General features: G+C 43.7%; 1 protein-coding gene across 1 annotated transcript in view; it reads left to right on the forward strand.

Annotated features, from left to right (window-relative positions):
• CAMK4 (calcium/calmodulin dependent protein kinase IV) overlaps positions 1-1,426 on the forward strand; it is a 272,208-nt gene extending 270,782 nt beyond the window's left edge. Inside the window, exon 11 of the mRNA XM_052644106.1 lies at positions 1,037-1,426. Coding sequence (XP_052500066.1) covers positions 1,037-1,426 — 390 coding nt within the window. The remainder of the gene's footprint in view (positions 1-1,036) is intronic.
• Positions 1,427-17,890: the final 16,464 nt, after the last annotated feature.

Raw genomic sequence — 17,890 nt, forward strand, 5'->3', positions numbered from 1 at the left:
AGCACAACTGAAGTTCTTGAATATTGGCAGTCGGTGGGAATATGCGTTTATTTAGGCTTTCCTCCAGATGACTAAATACACTGCTCTGAGATTAAACAGATTTTGCTGTTCATTCTTCAAACAAGTGTTCATTAGACAATCCTGGAGTCATACACTTTCCAAGACTAAACAGTAAGAGAATGCTGCTGAGTTGCTGCAGTCGTGTCCGACTCTGTGCGACCCCAGAGACGGCAGCCCAACAGGCTCCCCCGTCCCTGGGATTCTCCAGGCAAAAGGACTGGAGTGGGTTGCCATTTCCTTCTCCAGTGCATGAAAGTGAAAAGTGAAAGTGAAGTCACTTCAGTCGTGTCCAACTCTTAGCGACCCGATGGACGGCAGCCCATCAGGCTCCCCCATCCCTGGGATTCTCCAGGCAAGAACACTGGAGTGGGTTGCCATTTCCTTCTCCAAAGTATGAAAGTGAAAAGTGAAAGTGAAGTCACTTCAGTCGTGTCCAACTCTTAGCGACCCGATGGACGGCAGCCCATCAGGATCCCCCGTCCCTGGGATTCTCCAGGCAAGAACACTGGAGTGGGTTGCCATTTCCTTCTCCAAAGTATGAAAGTGAAAAGTGAAAGTGAAGTCACTTCAGTCGTGTCCAACTCTTAGCGACCCGATGGACGGCAGCCCACCAGGCTCCCCCGTCCCTGGGATTCTCCAGGCAAAAGCACTGGAGTGGGTTGCCATTTCCTTCTCCAATGCATGAAAGTGCAAAGGGAAAGTGAAGTCGCTCAGCCGTGTCCGACTCTGTGCAATGCCATGGACGGCAGCCCACTAGGCCCCTCTGTCCCTGGGATTCTCCAGGCAAGAATATTGGAGTGGGTTGCCATTGCCTTCTCCAAGTAAGAGAATAACACTCCCTACACGCAAAATTGAGATCAAGCTTTGATTTGGGATTTTCAGTGGAAGTAGCCCCTGACCCTTTGGTCTAAGGCCCGGTGGTCTCCTCGGGGCAGGGATTTTCGTGCAGTAACCCCTGACCTCTCTGTTTCCCCAGGCAGCAGTCAAGGCCGTGGTGGCCTCCTCCAGGCTCGGCAGCGCCAGCAGCAGCCACAGCGGCGTCCAGGAGGGCCGGGCCAGCCGGGAGCCGTCTCCACCTCAGGCTGGCGATGGGGGCGTCTCGGGGGGCGAGGGGTCCCCGGGGGCAGCCGAGGGGGCCAGCGGAGTGGAGCTGCCAGAGGTGCAGGTGGGGGAGGAGGAAGGCAGTGCTGATGGAGACGCCGCGGCCCCCAGGGTGGAGCCCCAGGCGTCAGAGGAGGAGATGGAGGAGGCCGGCCCGGAGACGGAGGGGCCCACTGGAGCCGCGGCAGCCCCGGAAGGACGGGAGGAGGACCCTGCCCTGGAGGGCGGAGCTCAGCAGGGTCACGCGGTCCCGCCGGAGGACTAGTGGCTTTCTTCCCGTGTGGGAGGCAAACCCTGGCACTTTGTGCGTTTTGTCCTTCAGCAAGGAAGGTGGAAGCATGATGTGCACCATAGTGTGATTGTTTCTGAGGTGCAAAAATACATATGTATCGGTGGGTCATCCTAACTTCAATGCATGTGACTGCTTTATGAAAAACTAGTGTCTCTTATGGTACGTAATGGATATCAGATACCGATGAATTAGATTTAAAATTGCAAGTAAACACAACATATAAAAACACATGTTTTCAGGGACCAGTAGTGCACATTTGAGGTAAATAGTAAATTGTTTTTGTTTTGTTAACCTAGCCATCCTCCACCCTTTGGATTTCTTCAGAAGGTAATTCCTTTGGACTGTTGCTCAGCTAATACTAGGTAGAGCTATAAGATGTATTCCCATGACATTTACAACATCTTCAGTAATATGCTAAAACTGTTTACAAGAAGATGGTTAGGTTATGGTTGTATGTGCAAAAAAATTGCATATATACCACTTATAATAGTAAGAAACTGAAGCATATTTTAAGGGCTATGAAACCATATGCCCCTAAACCTTGTGTGGAGAATGCTTTTTTATCTTGTCTTTATTTATGTAAACCATATTACTAATACCCTGAAATGTTCTATCACAAAATTCTGCCATTTTATAGTGCTGGAAAAAAGGTATTTTACAAACTCATGCTAAGGAATTTATTCTCACCTCCACCGGCTCTCTAATAAGAATTCCTTATGATGGACAGCGCTTAGGAGTGGGAAAAAGAAATTTAGTGAAAAAAAGAAAAGACTGGGACTTAGGCTAATGAAGACTGACTCTTTGCCATTTCAAATAAAATTGAATTTATTCATGAGCTTGTACACTTTTAAAGATAGGAACATTTTTATGGATAAATTCTATACTGACCAAGGTTCTAAATTTATAAAAAATCTATACCAATGGCTGGTGCCAGAATGTCTGAATAGAGTGAGAGTGATCTCCCATTGTAAGATCATTCATTACTGAACCCACTGCGGTAAGGAAGGGGCTTCCCCAGTGGCCCAGCGGTAAAGAATCAGCCTGCAATGCAGGAGATTCAGGTTCAGTCCCTGGGTCAGGAAGATCCCTTGGAGAAGGAAATGGTAACCCACTCCAGTACTCTTGCCTGGAGAATCCCATGGACAGAGGAGCCTGCTGGGCTACCTACCGTCCATGGGGTAGCAAAGAGTCGGACACGACTGAGCATGCACACACATAGTAAGGAAACATTTTTGTTTATAAAAGTTCTTTTTTCCTTCAATTGATGACTCTTTAGATATACTGCTTATGGGCTAAAGATATTTCTAGGAAGCTAGTATACTTTTTTCTCATGCTTGGATGGAAGCACTCATAATTCACAATGTAGTTTTGAAAGTTTCCATTTTGAGAAATTTAGGACAATGCAACTTTTCATTTACTTTAATAAACAGAAACAAAGAAAACAAACACTGATTTCAAATCAGACTGTTGAGAAGCTGTACCGTTAGAGCTAATACATCATCATGGTTTTTAAAAAATATTTTTCTTTGGTTTTCATATAAATGCTTTTTCCTTATAAAAACTCACAGTTAAATTCCAAACACCTCAGATTTCTCTCTAGTTTGAGCTTAAATGGACATTTTTATCAACTTAATTATGTAGAATATTTTAGTAGGTTTCCTTAATTAGAAAAACTTATTTTCAGGCCAAAATTTTGGACAACAAAAATGACTATCAGATAAAAATCCTCGTCAAAAAGAGGGACCTTAAATTCTTTTGGCGCCTCTTCAGAGCTGTTAAGCTAGAAAACGAAATCAACCCTCTGGTTTCTGGGGACCGTCAGGCCTCGTAGACGTTCTGCTCTCCAAGTGCAGGTCGCACTTCACCGCTGCTCTCATGAGGAAAGCCAGGTAGGGCTTCCGTCTTCTGTAATATCAGGGCCTGACGGGCCACTGACACGGAGGAGAAGGCCTGTAAGGCGCAGCAGCTGAGCTTCTGAGAAAGAGTATTCACGTTTGCTTTATGTTGGTTAACTAGTAGAGACTACTTATCTTCTTTACTGTCTCTTTCCTTCTTTAGTCTCTCAATTTCCATTTTAGGTATTATAAGAGGCTCCCTAGTTTTAACCTTTTAAGAATGCCTTATTATTCCCTAAGCATTAAGATTTCCCTTTTAAAAGGCCAATTTCCTCGTGTCCTTTCCCGAGGAGACTTCCTATGAAGTCTGTGTATATGGTTAGATGATAGATGGGAAGTGTCCCATATATTTGGAAAAGGGAAGAAGAAAGGGAAAGGAATCTTAATGGAATGGGGCATACAGTCAGATGAAGACACGCTGTCCTCCCAGCCCACGTCCCTGACCCCCCAGCCCACATCCCTGACCCCCCAGCCCTCGTCCCTGTCCCCCCACCCCTTGTCCCTGTCCCTCCAACCCACGTCCCTGTCCCCCCGGCCCTGGTCCCTGACCCCCCAGCCCTCGTCCCTGTCCCCCCACCCCTTGTCCCTGTCCCTCCAACCCACGTCCCTGTCCCCCCGGCCCTGGTCCCTTACCCCCCAGCCCTCGTCCCTGTCCCCCCACCCCTTGTCCCTGTCCCTCCAACCCACGTCCCTGTCCCCCCGGCCCTGGTCCCTGACCCCCCAGCCCTCGTATCCCCCCAGGCCTCGTCCCTGTCCCCCCACCCCTCGTCCCTGTCCCTCCAGCCCTCGTCCCTGACCCCCCAGCCCTCATGTCTCCCCAGCCCATGTCCCTGTCCCCCCACCCCTCATCCCTGTCACCTCACCCCTTGTCCCTGTCCCCCCAGCCCACGTCCCTGCCCCCCCGGCCCTGGTCCCTGACCCCCCAGCCCTTGTATCACCCCACCCATCGTCCCTGTCCCCCCACCCCTCGTCCCTGTCTCCTCAGCCCACGTCCCTGTCCCCCCAGCCCTGGTCCCTGTCCCCTCAGCCCTCGTATCACCCCAGCCCACGTCCCTGTCCCCCCACCCCTCGTCCCTGTCTCCTCAGCCCACGTCCCTGTCCCCCCAGCCCTGGTCCCTGACCCCCCAGCCCTTGTATCACCCCACCCATCGTCCCTGTCCCCCCAGCCCTCGTCCCTGTCCCCCCAGCCCACGTCCCTGTCCCCCAAGCCCTCGTATCCCCCCAGCCCACGTCCCTGTCCCCCAAGCCCTCGTATCCCCCCAGCCCACGTCCCTGTCCCCCAAGCCCTCGTATCCCCCCAGCCCACGTCCCTGTCCCCCAAGCCCTCGTATCCCCCCAGCCCACGTCCCTGTCCCCCAAGCCCTCGTATCCCCCCAGCCCACGTCCCTGTCCCCCAAGCCCTCGTATCCCCCCAGCCCACGTCCCTGTCCCCCAAGCCCTCGTATCCCCCCAGCCCACGTCCCTGTCCCCCAAGCCCTCGTATACCCCCAGCCCACGTCCCTGTCCCCCCAGCCCTGGTCCCTGACCCCCCAGCCTTCGTATCCCCCCAGCCCTCGTCCTTGTCCCCCCAGCCCTGTGTCACCGCGGCCCTCGGGGCTGCCTGCGCGGGTTGGGCGTGGGGAGCGTGTCATGTGAAGAGTGCTGCAGATGCAGGAGGGCAGTGTGTGTTTAAGAATTTGCCCTCTTGCACCAGCGCACACGCCCGCTCCCTGGTGAGTTGAGGGTGTGAGTGTAATTTCCTCTTTTTAACCTGCAGATTGCATTCTCTCAAAATCAGAGGGAGTTTTAGATTTTGATTTGAATGTTAAAAATTAAGACCTGATAATGAGACAGTCATTTCAGTGGAAAACAAGCTTTTACAAAAATCGGTCACTTCATCCAAATGATTCAACCTGAGATTTCAGAGATGCTATTTAAGTTAGCATAGTTAACATTTTTGAAAGAACAATACACATTTATATTACCTGTTAAAATTGAATATGTTATCTCTCTCAAAGAGTACTTAGCTAAATAATAGTAGACTAACGCAGATAGAACCTTAATTTGATGAACTATTTTGTAATGTTTCATTTATTGTACAACATAGTCACAAAGCAAAATAATCAAGGGAATTTCAGCAAACAATAAACTACATTTTGCATTTTAGAACTGACAGTTACTATATCGCGTTATTGATTTTTGTTCTCAAATAAGTTCAGATACATAGCATAAACCAGACTATTTTGCCACAGAGAAGAACAATCTTGAATTATTTCCCCCATTTAAAAAGTCTAATTGGAATCCCAGTGTTTTTTTCTCAAACCATAAGAGCACATTTGTCCCATGAATACATAAATAAGGTAGAAATTGGAATAATACTGTTATAGACGTTATTGTCTAGAAAAAGTCCCACCTGATATAAGTGATACAAACCATATATGTAATTTTAACTTTTCTCTTAGACACATTAAAAAAAAAAGCTGATAAAATTAACTATATATTTTAATATATCCAAACTATTATTATATTCTAATATATAATCAATATGAAAAACTGACACAATATTTAAAATTTGTTATTTTTGTATTGAGTTTTGAAAAGCGAGATTGTGTTAGCATTTTTGGTACATCAAGTGACCAGCAGCCACCTGTGAGCTGTGGCTGCTCGTCTGGAAGAGCACTGGTCCAGAGCACCGTGAGCAAAATGACACACAAATGTCTGCGCTTGGATCTGAGCTGCCTCAGTTTTCCACACTGATAAGTTGGTAGGAGGCCAAAAAGAAAAGGTTTCAGAAATGTCATAGACTTAAGTGAGTGAAAGCTCTGTTGGCCACGTCTGTTTCAGTAGGTGCTTCAGAGGAGGCATGTCTCCCAGCATGACTTCAGAGGACAGTCCTTTCCTGCCCAGCAGTGAGTTGCCCATTGGCCACAGTTCCTCTCATCCCTCTTTGGGCCCCAGAATCTCGACCACAGGCCGGAGTCTCGTACAGCCATAAATCCAGCCATGTTCTCACAGACCAAAATCTACGGTGGGTGAACAGTTTTCCTCATTCAAGAAGGGCTGCACATAGAACCTCAGTAGGATTTTGTAGGCTTCTGAAACATACAAATTTACATGATAAAGACTGATGAAGATGATATCATCCCAGCTATCCCTAAAATGAGACTATGACCATTGGCTGACATTTTTAAGATTTCTTTAGAAGGATGTAAACAACACTGCCATTACACATGGATTCAAAGGACTTGGAATTTTCTTAAAAATTGCTATGTTACAATAATCCTCAAGGTTCTATAGCCACTTTTAGTGGCAGACATTAAAAGAAAGAAACAGTTTGTCTTTTACTGTGACCTCAATTACATGGTATTTTAAACATATTTTGTAATTTAGAGTGCTTACCAACCCCTATTTTTTCTGGTTTCACCTGCGGGTAACTGCTTGTGGATTGCCTATAGACTGAAGATTTAGAGAAAGTCATTTTGGCTTTGTTTCATAATTCAGTTATTTCACAGAAGCATCTGGTTGCATTTCAAATTGGAAAATAAAAGAAGTAAGTGTCAAAAAGGCAGAAGTTAAAATCAGTAAAGCATTCTGTTTTAGGATTGTCTTTGCAAAGCAAATACAAAAAGTCAAAAAAGTGAATAAGAATTAGGTTTTTCCTGATGAGGCTGACTCCACATAAATTGACATACGTATACTAAGCAGAGTCAATTACATAATTACAATGCCATTATGTAATTTACTTGTCATTGCAGAGTTTTCAGTCTGATTACCAAGGTCTACTTTAGCTGGTGCAAAATTTCCAGACGTTTGCTTATATAATAGGATTTGTAATATCCTTTTAATTACTTCCTATTTGGTCACGTTCAAATTTCCTCAGTGTTAATCAGTGATATGTTTCTGATCAAGGTCATTGCTAACATTTTGAGCATTTATTGGTTAAAAACTGCTTACTGGTTCGACTTTTATGTGTATCTTCAGTGTTTTTTAAACATTTATGCACATATAATCTCAATATTGGTATTGTAATACTCATAACCACATGATAAGCAGAAATGTAGCCAATAATTTTCTACAACTTTTTTTGTTTAAAGTTTTTCTCTTCCCCTGGAACAACTCAGGGTGAGTTTCTGGCTTCTTGACAAATAGAAAAAGAACCTAAAATATCACTGAAGAGATATCAGCTATCCACCCATGTTAACCTAGTTCAGCATTTCTCCTTTCTGTATCCTGATCTATTAAAGGCCATTTTTTGTCATTATTACTTTCAAATATCATCTGAGATCAGATAATATAGTCTCAGCTTATAAAGCCCAACCGTTTATATACTTATCTTGGAGAGCAATAACAAACTTGACTAGTTTATGTCTGCTTGTTCAAAATTCTAATTTTCACACACTCTGTGGTGTCCTCTAGAAGGTTTGATTGCATGATTTTAACCTCAAGATTCAGTCTTTTCCTTGTCACCTGGCCCAGAGGTCCACCTAGGACAAGACAGAAGTGTTGCCACTAGAAAAGACTGTCTGAGTCCTTGGCAGGAATAAGCATTGCTCTAGCGAAGACTCTAGGCATCTGACTTGGTTGAGCTCAAATGAGTCAAACAGGAGGAAGCCTCTTCCAGTTATACCGCTTGAATCGGTGCAGTGCCACAGTCTGTAATGGACAGCAGCATCTCACCAGTCATTTGCTCTTCTCAAGACTTGGTTTGCTGCCACTTGTCCCAGATCAATGTTTTGTTCCATCCCTATGGCCATCAAGCTTTTCAAAACTTTACCTCTAAAATCCTAGAAAGTATCCCAGACTGGCTGAAGGAATGTGGAGCCCTTGGTGGCCAGAATTTAGTTTGAAATGCCAAACAGGCAAAATCGTGCTGGTCTTCTTAAACAATTGTTTTCAGCACATTTTGAAAAATGACCTGGAATACCCATGGACATGCAATATTTATCTCTGTGTTATCTTTACTGTGATTCACTTTGTTAAAAATGACATGCATAATCTTCATCAGATTACATAATAACATTTCTTTTCCATTTGAAAATTATTTTAGGTTACACAAATACAGTAGGTTACACAAATACAAAACTTCGTATTTGAAGTTTTGAGCACGGTTGTTTTCCCTAAGCACTCTGACAATCAGTTGCGGATGATGAAAATTTGCAGGTATGGTAGTTAATGTGGTTTGTAAGAAGCACTTTAATGTGACAACTGTCACCTCACAACTGCCTTTTTCTAACTTATTCTATAGCCTATCATGCAGCTAATATATAGTAGAATGCAAATAGCGTACTCATGAGTTATGATTTTGTTTACGTTTTTTGTCAAGATTGTTACTTACTTTCAAACTTCCCAAAATGTTTATATTCATGTGCCCTTTTGAGCAGACTCCGGGAGATGGTGAAGGACAGGGAAGCCTGGCATGCTTCAGTCTATGGGGCAGCAAAGAGTTGGACACGACTGAGCGACTGAACAGCAACAACCCCTAATTTCAGTAATATATTCCAGGCCCCCCAGCAAGCTGAAAGAATCTCCAGCACGTCCATTTATTAACTAGTCAGGTCCAAACAACGCAGCGGTTGTGCATTCCATGTCTGCCTGACGTCGCTCTGCTTTCCTGGACATTTAAAAATGTCCTGTGCGTTCCCTGGGGGCTCAGACAGTAGGAATCTGCCTGCGATGCAGGAGACCCGGGTTCGGTCCTTGGGTCAGGAAGGTCCCCTGGAGGAGGGCGTGGCAACCCACTCCAGTGTTCCTGCCTGGAGAATCCCCTGGACAGAGGAGCCTGGCGGAGGGGTCCACGGGGTCTCAGAGTTGGAGCCGACTGAGTGATTAACACCGACTGACACTGAGTTTACTGCGTGAGGTCAGCAGACAGGTGACAGGTGTGTAACTCCTTATGTTCAATGAAAAATGGGTTGGGTATCACACAAAGACGATTCTTAGGAGAAAAGTTAGAGGCCAGTACTGTTTTTTTTTGAATGCCATCATTCTGTTATCTGTGGTCTTTGTGATATACACAGAAAACTTAGATGTGCATTAAAAAAAAATAATTTCCACATAATTACACAAGGAAATAGACTTAAAATCTCCAAAGATCAGCTTTCCAAGAGTCAGGCAAACTATGGGTCATGGACCAAATACACCAGAGGCGTATTTATTTATAAATAAAGTTTTATTGGCACACAGCCATGCTCTCCTATAGTCTGGCTGTAGCTGCTTTCACACTCCTAGGACACACTGGAGTGGTTTCAACAGAGACTGTATGGAAAGTCTAAAAGGTTTATCTGGCCCTTTACAGAAAACATTGATGACCCTGGTTTTTCATGGCACCCTACCCTTTTGGTAGCAGCTAGGAACACAGATTCCCATACTCCAGAATTATTCTCCTTAGCATAGGGTTCTTTGTCTCATTTGCTTCTTAGGAAGTTAGGACAGGTTTGTTTCTGTGGAGAACAATAATTCTGTGAATAATTATTCACAGCAGTAATTTTGCTGGAAGTATGGCTTAGTAAACTTTACCTACGGAAGTAAGATTCAAAAGGGCATCATTCCTGAAAAAAGTTTAGAGTATGAATTGACTTGGTTATAATGCAGTATTGACTCACTCATCTATAGCTCAGGAAGCAGGCAAACAGCTAACTTTTTACTTTACAATCCCTGTGTTTTTCTGAATGTCATATATTTCATTTCTTTGAAAAGAGAAGGCTTTGAGCAAATGCTTTCCCTTCCTTTTCTTATTTAGAAATACAAGAGGACCCCTTTTCTTAATCTATTTCTGTCACAGAGAAACTGTTCATTTCACCTGCATTAAGGGAAGCAGGGGGCCCAGATACTGAGGATGTAGGTACATGTGACCTTTGTGTTTGAATATCTCTAGCCGAAAGGTTACAGATGAGATATTGAGCAGAAGACCTATTATCAACTTCTTATTAGGAATACCTAAAATTATATCATGACTCTAATTAAGTAACGTTTTCTTTAAACTGTTGCAGCCATCAATACGCTGTAGCCACTGGGATACACTGTAGAACTCAGGAAAAGAGACGCGGCTGCTGTGAGCGGGAGGGAGCCTTGCCCGGAGTGGACGAGGGGAAGGTAACGGGAGACCGGACGCCACACTCCCACCGCCCGCTCTCCTCCACTGCCCAGAGTTTGAAGGCAGTTAGTGAATTAAGCTTATCATTTTTAAATCTCTCAATATCTGGGACACCAGCTTCCCTTAGAAATGAACAAACCAAAGCCAACAGGTAATTTTCCTCCCAGAATAATGTTAAACAGTGTGTTTTGGGAGTATTAGGCCTCCATCGCAAACACACTTTAATGAAATGATTTAGTGGTTCTGAAGCTTTCTAGGAGCAGACTATGCCTGGAACCCATTTCCTCAATAAACTTTCACTGAAAAGCAATTACATACCATGAAAGAGTCAGAGTTGAATTAAACCCATGCTCCCCTCTAGGAGTGAGCTTTGCAGTTGAAAACACAACTGTATCTATAGCCTGTGCTCCATCGAGGCAGGCAGTGAAAGCTCCCTTTGCTTAGAATGACCAAGGAAAGCTTCCTGGGAACATCAGCTAAGCATGATGGATGAGGAGAAGCTTGTGGGCAGGGACGAGGAGGGATATTGGGCTGAGAAGAAATGCACCGAGTGGAGGAAAGTGAACAGTGCTGGGCATGAAGGGCTGGATCTGCAGGGAGGTGTCACTCAGTCCGTCTGAGTCTCGATCGTGGGCAACGCTGAACCAGACAGGCTTCCTCTCCCCTTTCTCACTCTGGGTAGACACCTGTACAGCGCCCCTCAGCATCCGGCCCTCTGTGATCCACAAACCTGGCTGACTTGGTGCACCCCAAGCAGAAGAAGAATCACCCAACACATACAGACATTTTTGCAAGCCACCAGTTGAAACAAAGCCTCAGTCACTAAAAGCACAAACTGCATTGACGAGGTCTCCACTGACAAGGCAGCGTAAAGGATAATAGTGGTTGCTGCTGCTAAGTCACTTCAGTCGTGTCCGACTCTGCAACCCCATAGACGGCAGCCCATCAGGCTCCTCTGTCCATGGGATTTTCCAGGCAAGAGTATTGGTGTGGGGTGCCATTGCCTTCTCCCATGATAGTGGTTACTTGAGTAAATTTGGCAGAACTCCAGTATCTGAATAACTCCCCGTTGACGCTACAACGTCACCTAACCACTTGCTAAAGCTTTGCCAACAGAGGCCTACATCAAAGTTACTGCTTTTGTAGCTATTTTAACCTTTAAATTATCTGACCTAAAAACAAAAAAATCTGACCTGAAAGGGCAAATCCTGTGAGATCTGAGATAGAATTATACCTGCAAGTTTAGACTTCGAAAGATAACCTGTGCTAAGCCTCAGACAACAGAGTTTGAACTCTTCAGAGCTGCTTTCCCCGAACACCAAGCTGGTCCTGTGAAGTCCTTTCTTCTCCCTCTGTGTTTCACCCCTTAATACACTCTTCTGTCGTTTCCTTTTTACTCATTGCAGGCAGCATTTTACATCCACCTTCAGGAAACTTTTTAAAAAAATAGGTGACAGTATATACACTTTTAGGCATCTTGCCACTGTGCTTGTTTCAGATAACGTCTGTGATTGGTAGATGCCTTATTGTTTCTCAGGGCAAATGAAAGGAAGGAAGCGTCATCTGAGTGATGGAAGGGAGGCCAAGGCAGAGACGCTGTGGGGACGCAGCGCAAGTGAGCAGGCGTTTGAGAAAGGAACGCGTCTTCCGAGGGTTTTCAGACTTAGGGGGCGTTACCTACACGCCTTCTCTGGGTTTTTGTAGAGGGCGGACCTGTATCGCGTTGCTGTTGAAAGTATTCTGGACTAGGGGTCTAAGCAGCTCACGGCAGTGTGGAGGCTTAGGTGAAAGGATGGAACACCCCTGCAGCCAGGAACCTACATCTGCAGGAGTTTAGGCCGCAAGCCATTAGCCAAAACAGGCCCTTTGAAGGACAAAGAACAAGCGTCAAGATTTGGGTTTTCACGGCCGAGACTACAGCTGCCTTCCCAATTTCTGATTGAAAGTGCCGGAAGGTGAGCTGCCAACATTTCATTTTTAAAACCTGTCAAAACGGTGCTGTCGATCCTTAATACAAAGATCCGCTATGGTATTTTTTAGGTAAACGTGTACGTTTGCCCTGGCCATAAGTGTAAATATAAAGAATGTCTGTAGAGAGTTCATCGGAGTCCCGCGCGTTTGCTTTTGACCCAGCTGCCTTCTTCAGTGGCCGAGACGGCGGGGCGTCCGGCCCGGCAGACACCGGAGCCCAGGCTCGGCGCCCAGCCCGGCGGCGCGGAGGGCGCGGCCGGCCGCCTCCCGGACTCAGGCTGGACGACGCAGTGCCGCGGTTCAAATGCTCACTTGCTGGTGTTTCCCGGGAACGTAACGGATGTTGGGAGACTGTGGCAATGAGCTTAGCGAGGCCCGCGTTGCTTCGTGAGTTCTCTCGGGCGTGTCAGAGCATGCCAAAAGCAGCATGTACCTAGCGCTGGGAAGCGTGTCAAGCAGTTTGCATGTACAGTGTGATAATAAATCATGGAAGAGCCCGCCAACACTCTGTATCCTGTGGTTTGAAATGTTAGCACAATTCAAGAGTGGCACAGTGGACATTTCCTTACATCTGAAATGTGGAGTTGCATTCCGTGAGTGTTTTTCCATTTTCTCAGATAAAATTATACCCTGGGTTTCACAGCATTTTTAATATTATATAGTGATGTCATAAAATCATAAAGTTAAAAGAGGATCTTTGTACTCATTTAACCCAACCGGCTCGTTTTACTAAAAAGAAGTAACAGCCAGAGGTAATGACTTATCCACGGTCACAGTTCGTGGCTGAGATCTGGGCTGCCCATCCAACCAGTGCTCCCACAACTGAGACGTCAGTTCACCAAAGTCAAGGCAGAAATTCATATAAAAATTGATTTCCATTATAAAAAACAGAAAATACAGAAAAGTACAAAATTACCACAAGAATTCTTTCAAAGACAAGCATTGTCTTTTTTATCTACATTAGTCATTACAGCCTTTATCATGTTGTAACTGTTTTGTATCAACCTATATCACTATAGCGCAGGCTTCCCAGGTGGCTTAGTGGTAAACAATCCGCCTGCCAAGCAGGAGACCTGGGTTCCATCCCTGGCTTGGGAAGATCCCCTGGAGAAGGGAAAGGCTACCCACTCCAGTATTTTTGCTGGGAAATCCCATGGACAGAGGAGCCTGGTGGCCTATGGGATCGCAAAAGGGTTAGACACAACTTAGTGGCAAAACAACTATTACTATAGAAAGCATTTTTTGCATAATCTTTGCAGACATTTAGGATAGTTGCATAATAATCCAGTCTCAATTATTTTTTTCTCAGTAACGCTACAGAAAGCTTTTCTGAGTTTGGGGAAATCTATCCTAAGGGAAAAATCCTAATGTCGAATTGTCAGGCCAAATGAGACGCAGTGGTCTCTTCATGATAATTCTTTCAAACCTACAGTACCTGAGAATGAAAGGGAAAATCCTTTATTTTCACTCTTAAGACACTGATTATTAGCAACAAGAGTTGTAAAAAGATCTTTAAGTTTTTCTTGAGTTTGGCCATCCAATCAGTTAGCAAACATTTGTGTAAAATATCTGAGGGGAAGGCGTAATATTTCAGTGAGGTTCCTTATCAGAATTGTAGCTTGCTACCAACTACTACTAGGTCCAAAATCCTCACCTAAACAATGTCTTCTTAATTAAGGGAAATGCTAGAGAAAAAACCTGCAAGTCCATTTTTACAATATGAAACATCTTTTTATTTCAACCTGTTTTTCACAATCTCTGGACTGCTTCCTTTAATAAAAAATCAGCTGCTTGTACTTAAGGTATGTCACTAAAGCAAAACCTAAGTAGGAAGGTAAAGCTCCTGGTAAAGAAAATACCATCCAAATAACGAGTAAAACCCCATGTGGTCTTCAGTATTTTCTTCCGGCAGACTACTACACCCCACTAATTGCCTAGTGACATGGACCACCCTCCGTCTCCAAGGACAGGTCTGCAGTTCACGTTTTCCAGCAATTTTCCGTCTCCTGGTACGGAAGTCATCATCCATAGTGGACCCTTTGCTCCAAGAAGTGGAAATGATGTAATATAAACAAAGGTCATTCACACTGGATGCCATGTGACATAAACCATTAATAACAACTTACTGAGGAAGCTCCATCACCTCATTACCTGAGGTAAGGATGCTGTGTAGCATCTGCCATATAGAAGGTGTCCAGTGAATGTTTCATGACAGAGTGAATGCCTACTTGGAAATTTTCATTTCTACTTTGTGTGTCTATCACTTTCCCACTGACGTTCAAAGGAACTTGATACAACTTCCAGAGGTGGCCCATGGAGATGCTATGATTAGCCAGAGTCATTACCAACACTCCCTCCAAGAGGCTGGAAGTCCTCGCCTTCCCAGCTAGTGGTAGTCAGGTGACCCGACCACTACAAAGAAAAGCTACTGGAGGCTCTGGAAAAGCATTTGCTTTCCTGACAAGAGCTGATGACTAGTGCCCTGCCTTCCCCGTTCCTTCCTTTCCTGATGCACATGGACTGTCCAGGGCTAGTTGGTCACTTTATCATATCTGAGGGAAAGAGGCAAACTGCAGAAACACACCCTGACATCCTTGAGCTGATGGTAAACACTAATCATTATCCATATCCAAAGTTTATTAAATGCGGAAAACAACTCCCTGGTTGTTGTTTTTTTTTTTGCCATGCCTTGTGTCTTACTGGATCTTGGGTCTCCCTGATGGCTTAGTTGGTAAAAAATCCACCTGCAATGTAAGAGACAATTTGATTCCTGGGTCAGGAAGATCTACTGGAGAAGGGATAGGCTACCCACTCCAGTATTCTTGGGCTTCCCTTGTGGCTCAGCTGGTCAAGAATCCACCTGCAATGTGGGAGACCTGGGTTCAATCCCTAGGTTGGGAAGATTCCCTGGAGAAGGGAAAGGCTACTCACTCCAGTATTCTGGCCTGGAGAATCCCATGGACTGTACAGTTCATGGGGTCGCAGAGTCGACACAACTGAGTGACTTTCAGTTCCTCAACCACGGATGAAGCCTGCACCCTCAGAAGGGACAGTACAGTCTAACCACTGCTGGGCTGCCAGGGAATTCCTGACTCGTTGTTTAAACCACTTAATAGTCATATTTTCTATTGCATATTTCTCACAGCATTTGTAACTACTTCCTTACAATAGAGATCAATAGTTCCTTTGGAGTCACTTCCAGCTTTTTTCAACTCCAAATGAAATCATCACAACTGCTAATCAAGTTAATACAATTATTTAAAAATGTGCACAGTAAGCCTTACCTATGTTACTGTAGTAACAGCAGAACAGATTGTCATCCTTGCTACATAACAGCAAATCAAACCCAGCAGCGCTGTGACTTATTTGACACTGGCAGGCTAGCAGGTGCATTGCTAATCTTAATTTTCCTGCCGGTAATTTTCTTTTGTAAGAATTCAAGAAGCTAAATTACATACTTTAAATTCAAATAAGGTTAAAGGAACTAAGTATCAACAATCAACATAAGAGTGTGCAGAAATTTTATTGATATATTTCATAGAAATTTAATAAATTACATTTAATTATATTAATACATGCTCTTATTAGGTTAACAAATGTTCCAGTTTTACATATTGGCTCATAAAAGAAATACAAACTTCTTAAAAATAAAATCTGTATACGCCAGATAGCTTTTATTGAACTCCAAGGAATGGATTTTTATCTGACCACACATGTAAAACCTCTGGAAACAACAATGTGTTATCTCAATTCCCTGTGCTCTGGGATTAACCTAATGTTTCTTCTAAGCTCAGATCCTACCATCCCCTCCTTCTGAAAGTTGAAAAGGAAAAGTATGGGAGACAGACTGGACAAGTAATTATATAACACAGGGTCTAAGTCAAATCTCCTAGCTTCCCTGGGTTCTGTTAATTTATGCATAGGGTTGTGATATCCACAGTATAAACTGGATTTTAACAACTGATTCAAATGATGCTAGTGTGTTCTTCAAAGTAAACAGGTAAAGCTTCTGTCTACATCAAAGGGAGTTACTCACACGTAAAAGCTCAACAGACATCAGGGCTTTGCATTGCGCCATGTTCCCTATCTTCTCCAAAGGCAACCTCGATTACAGAGTTTTTGGCTTGAGATGTTAATTTAATTCAACCTGAGTGTTGCTAAAATGTCCTTCAGTTAGGAAGGAAAAAGAGAGGAGGAGAGAAAAGAAGGGCATTTTTTTATTGGGAAATATTTTTACATCTAGAAATCTACAGTTTCAAATACATCCAATCTCAGTGAACAACAAAATGAAGAGAATTTTAAAATGAACAATCTGTCTTTAACAGCTAGCAGTTTATATTACACATAACTGCAGAACACTAAATTCTCATAATTATTATTGCTGAGTATTCTGTAAACTTCAAGGATTAATCAAAGATTAACATGCAAAAGATAATCAAAGGTTCATGCAAAAAAGTATCTTCTTGTATGAAACTAACTTCCTTAAAACAATAGGTATGTACTGAAAACAGTACTATGCCAAATATTTCATACATACACATGTTTCTAATACAAACTAGCTACAAGCTAGAGAAAATCATCATATTACTATAAGGAAGATTATATTCTTTCATTTCATCAACAGTCCTATGAAAAGTTCATTATCTTTAAAGGGAAATATTTTGGGCTATCATTTTTATTTTATTGACAACTGATATTTATTTCTGACTGATTTATTTCTAATGTTAAGAAGTTCACACTTCTTAGTGCAAACTAAAAGCAAGCACTGAAGGCTTCGGAGACCAGAAAAGATTTTGTACTTAAGAGAGTGATTCGAGGAAATTCTCTACTACATCATATAGGAAGACAAACTAATATGTAGATTACACCCCACTCCAGTGCTCTTGCCTGGAAAATCCCAGGGACGGAGGAGCCTGGTGGGCTGCAGTCTATGGGGTCACTAAGAGTCGGACACGACTGAGCGACTTCACTTTCACTTTTCACTTTCATGCATTGGAGAAGGAAATGGCAACCCACTCCAGTGTTCTTGCCTGGAGAATCCCAGGGACGGGGGAGCCTGATGGGCTGCCGTCTATGGGGTTGCACAGAGTCGCACACGACTGAAGCGACTTAGCAGTAGCAGTAATACAAAACTGTGTATTACTAAGTTATTAAAATTAACTTGAAAAGTGGCTAGCCCAAATTAGTAAAATATACACCAGAAATCAAAAAATTAGTACAAAAGCTAATCTTAAAAGATTAGCTATCTTAAAAGATTTTTATGATTACATGTTGAAATAATATTTTGGATACGCTGAAGTGAAATGAACTATACTATTAAAATTCCACTGATTCTTTTAATTTTTTAATGTGGCCGCTAGAAAAATTTAAATGACATCTACAATTATGGCTCACATTATTTTTCTATTCTACCGCACTGCTACAGAAACAGCAGATTCCATTACACGTGTTAATATTAATCCCAACCCACACTGTTAAATTTCATATCATTATGGTATT

This window comes from Budorcas taxicolor, chromosome 7 (assembly GCF_023091745.1).
Source record: "Budorcas taxicolor isolate Tak-1 chromosome 7, Takin1.1, whole genome shotgun sequence".
In the NCBI taxonomy this organism is placed as follows: Eukaryota; Metazoa; Chordata; class Mammalia; order Artiodactyla; family Bovidae; genus Budorcas; species Budorcas taxicolor.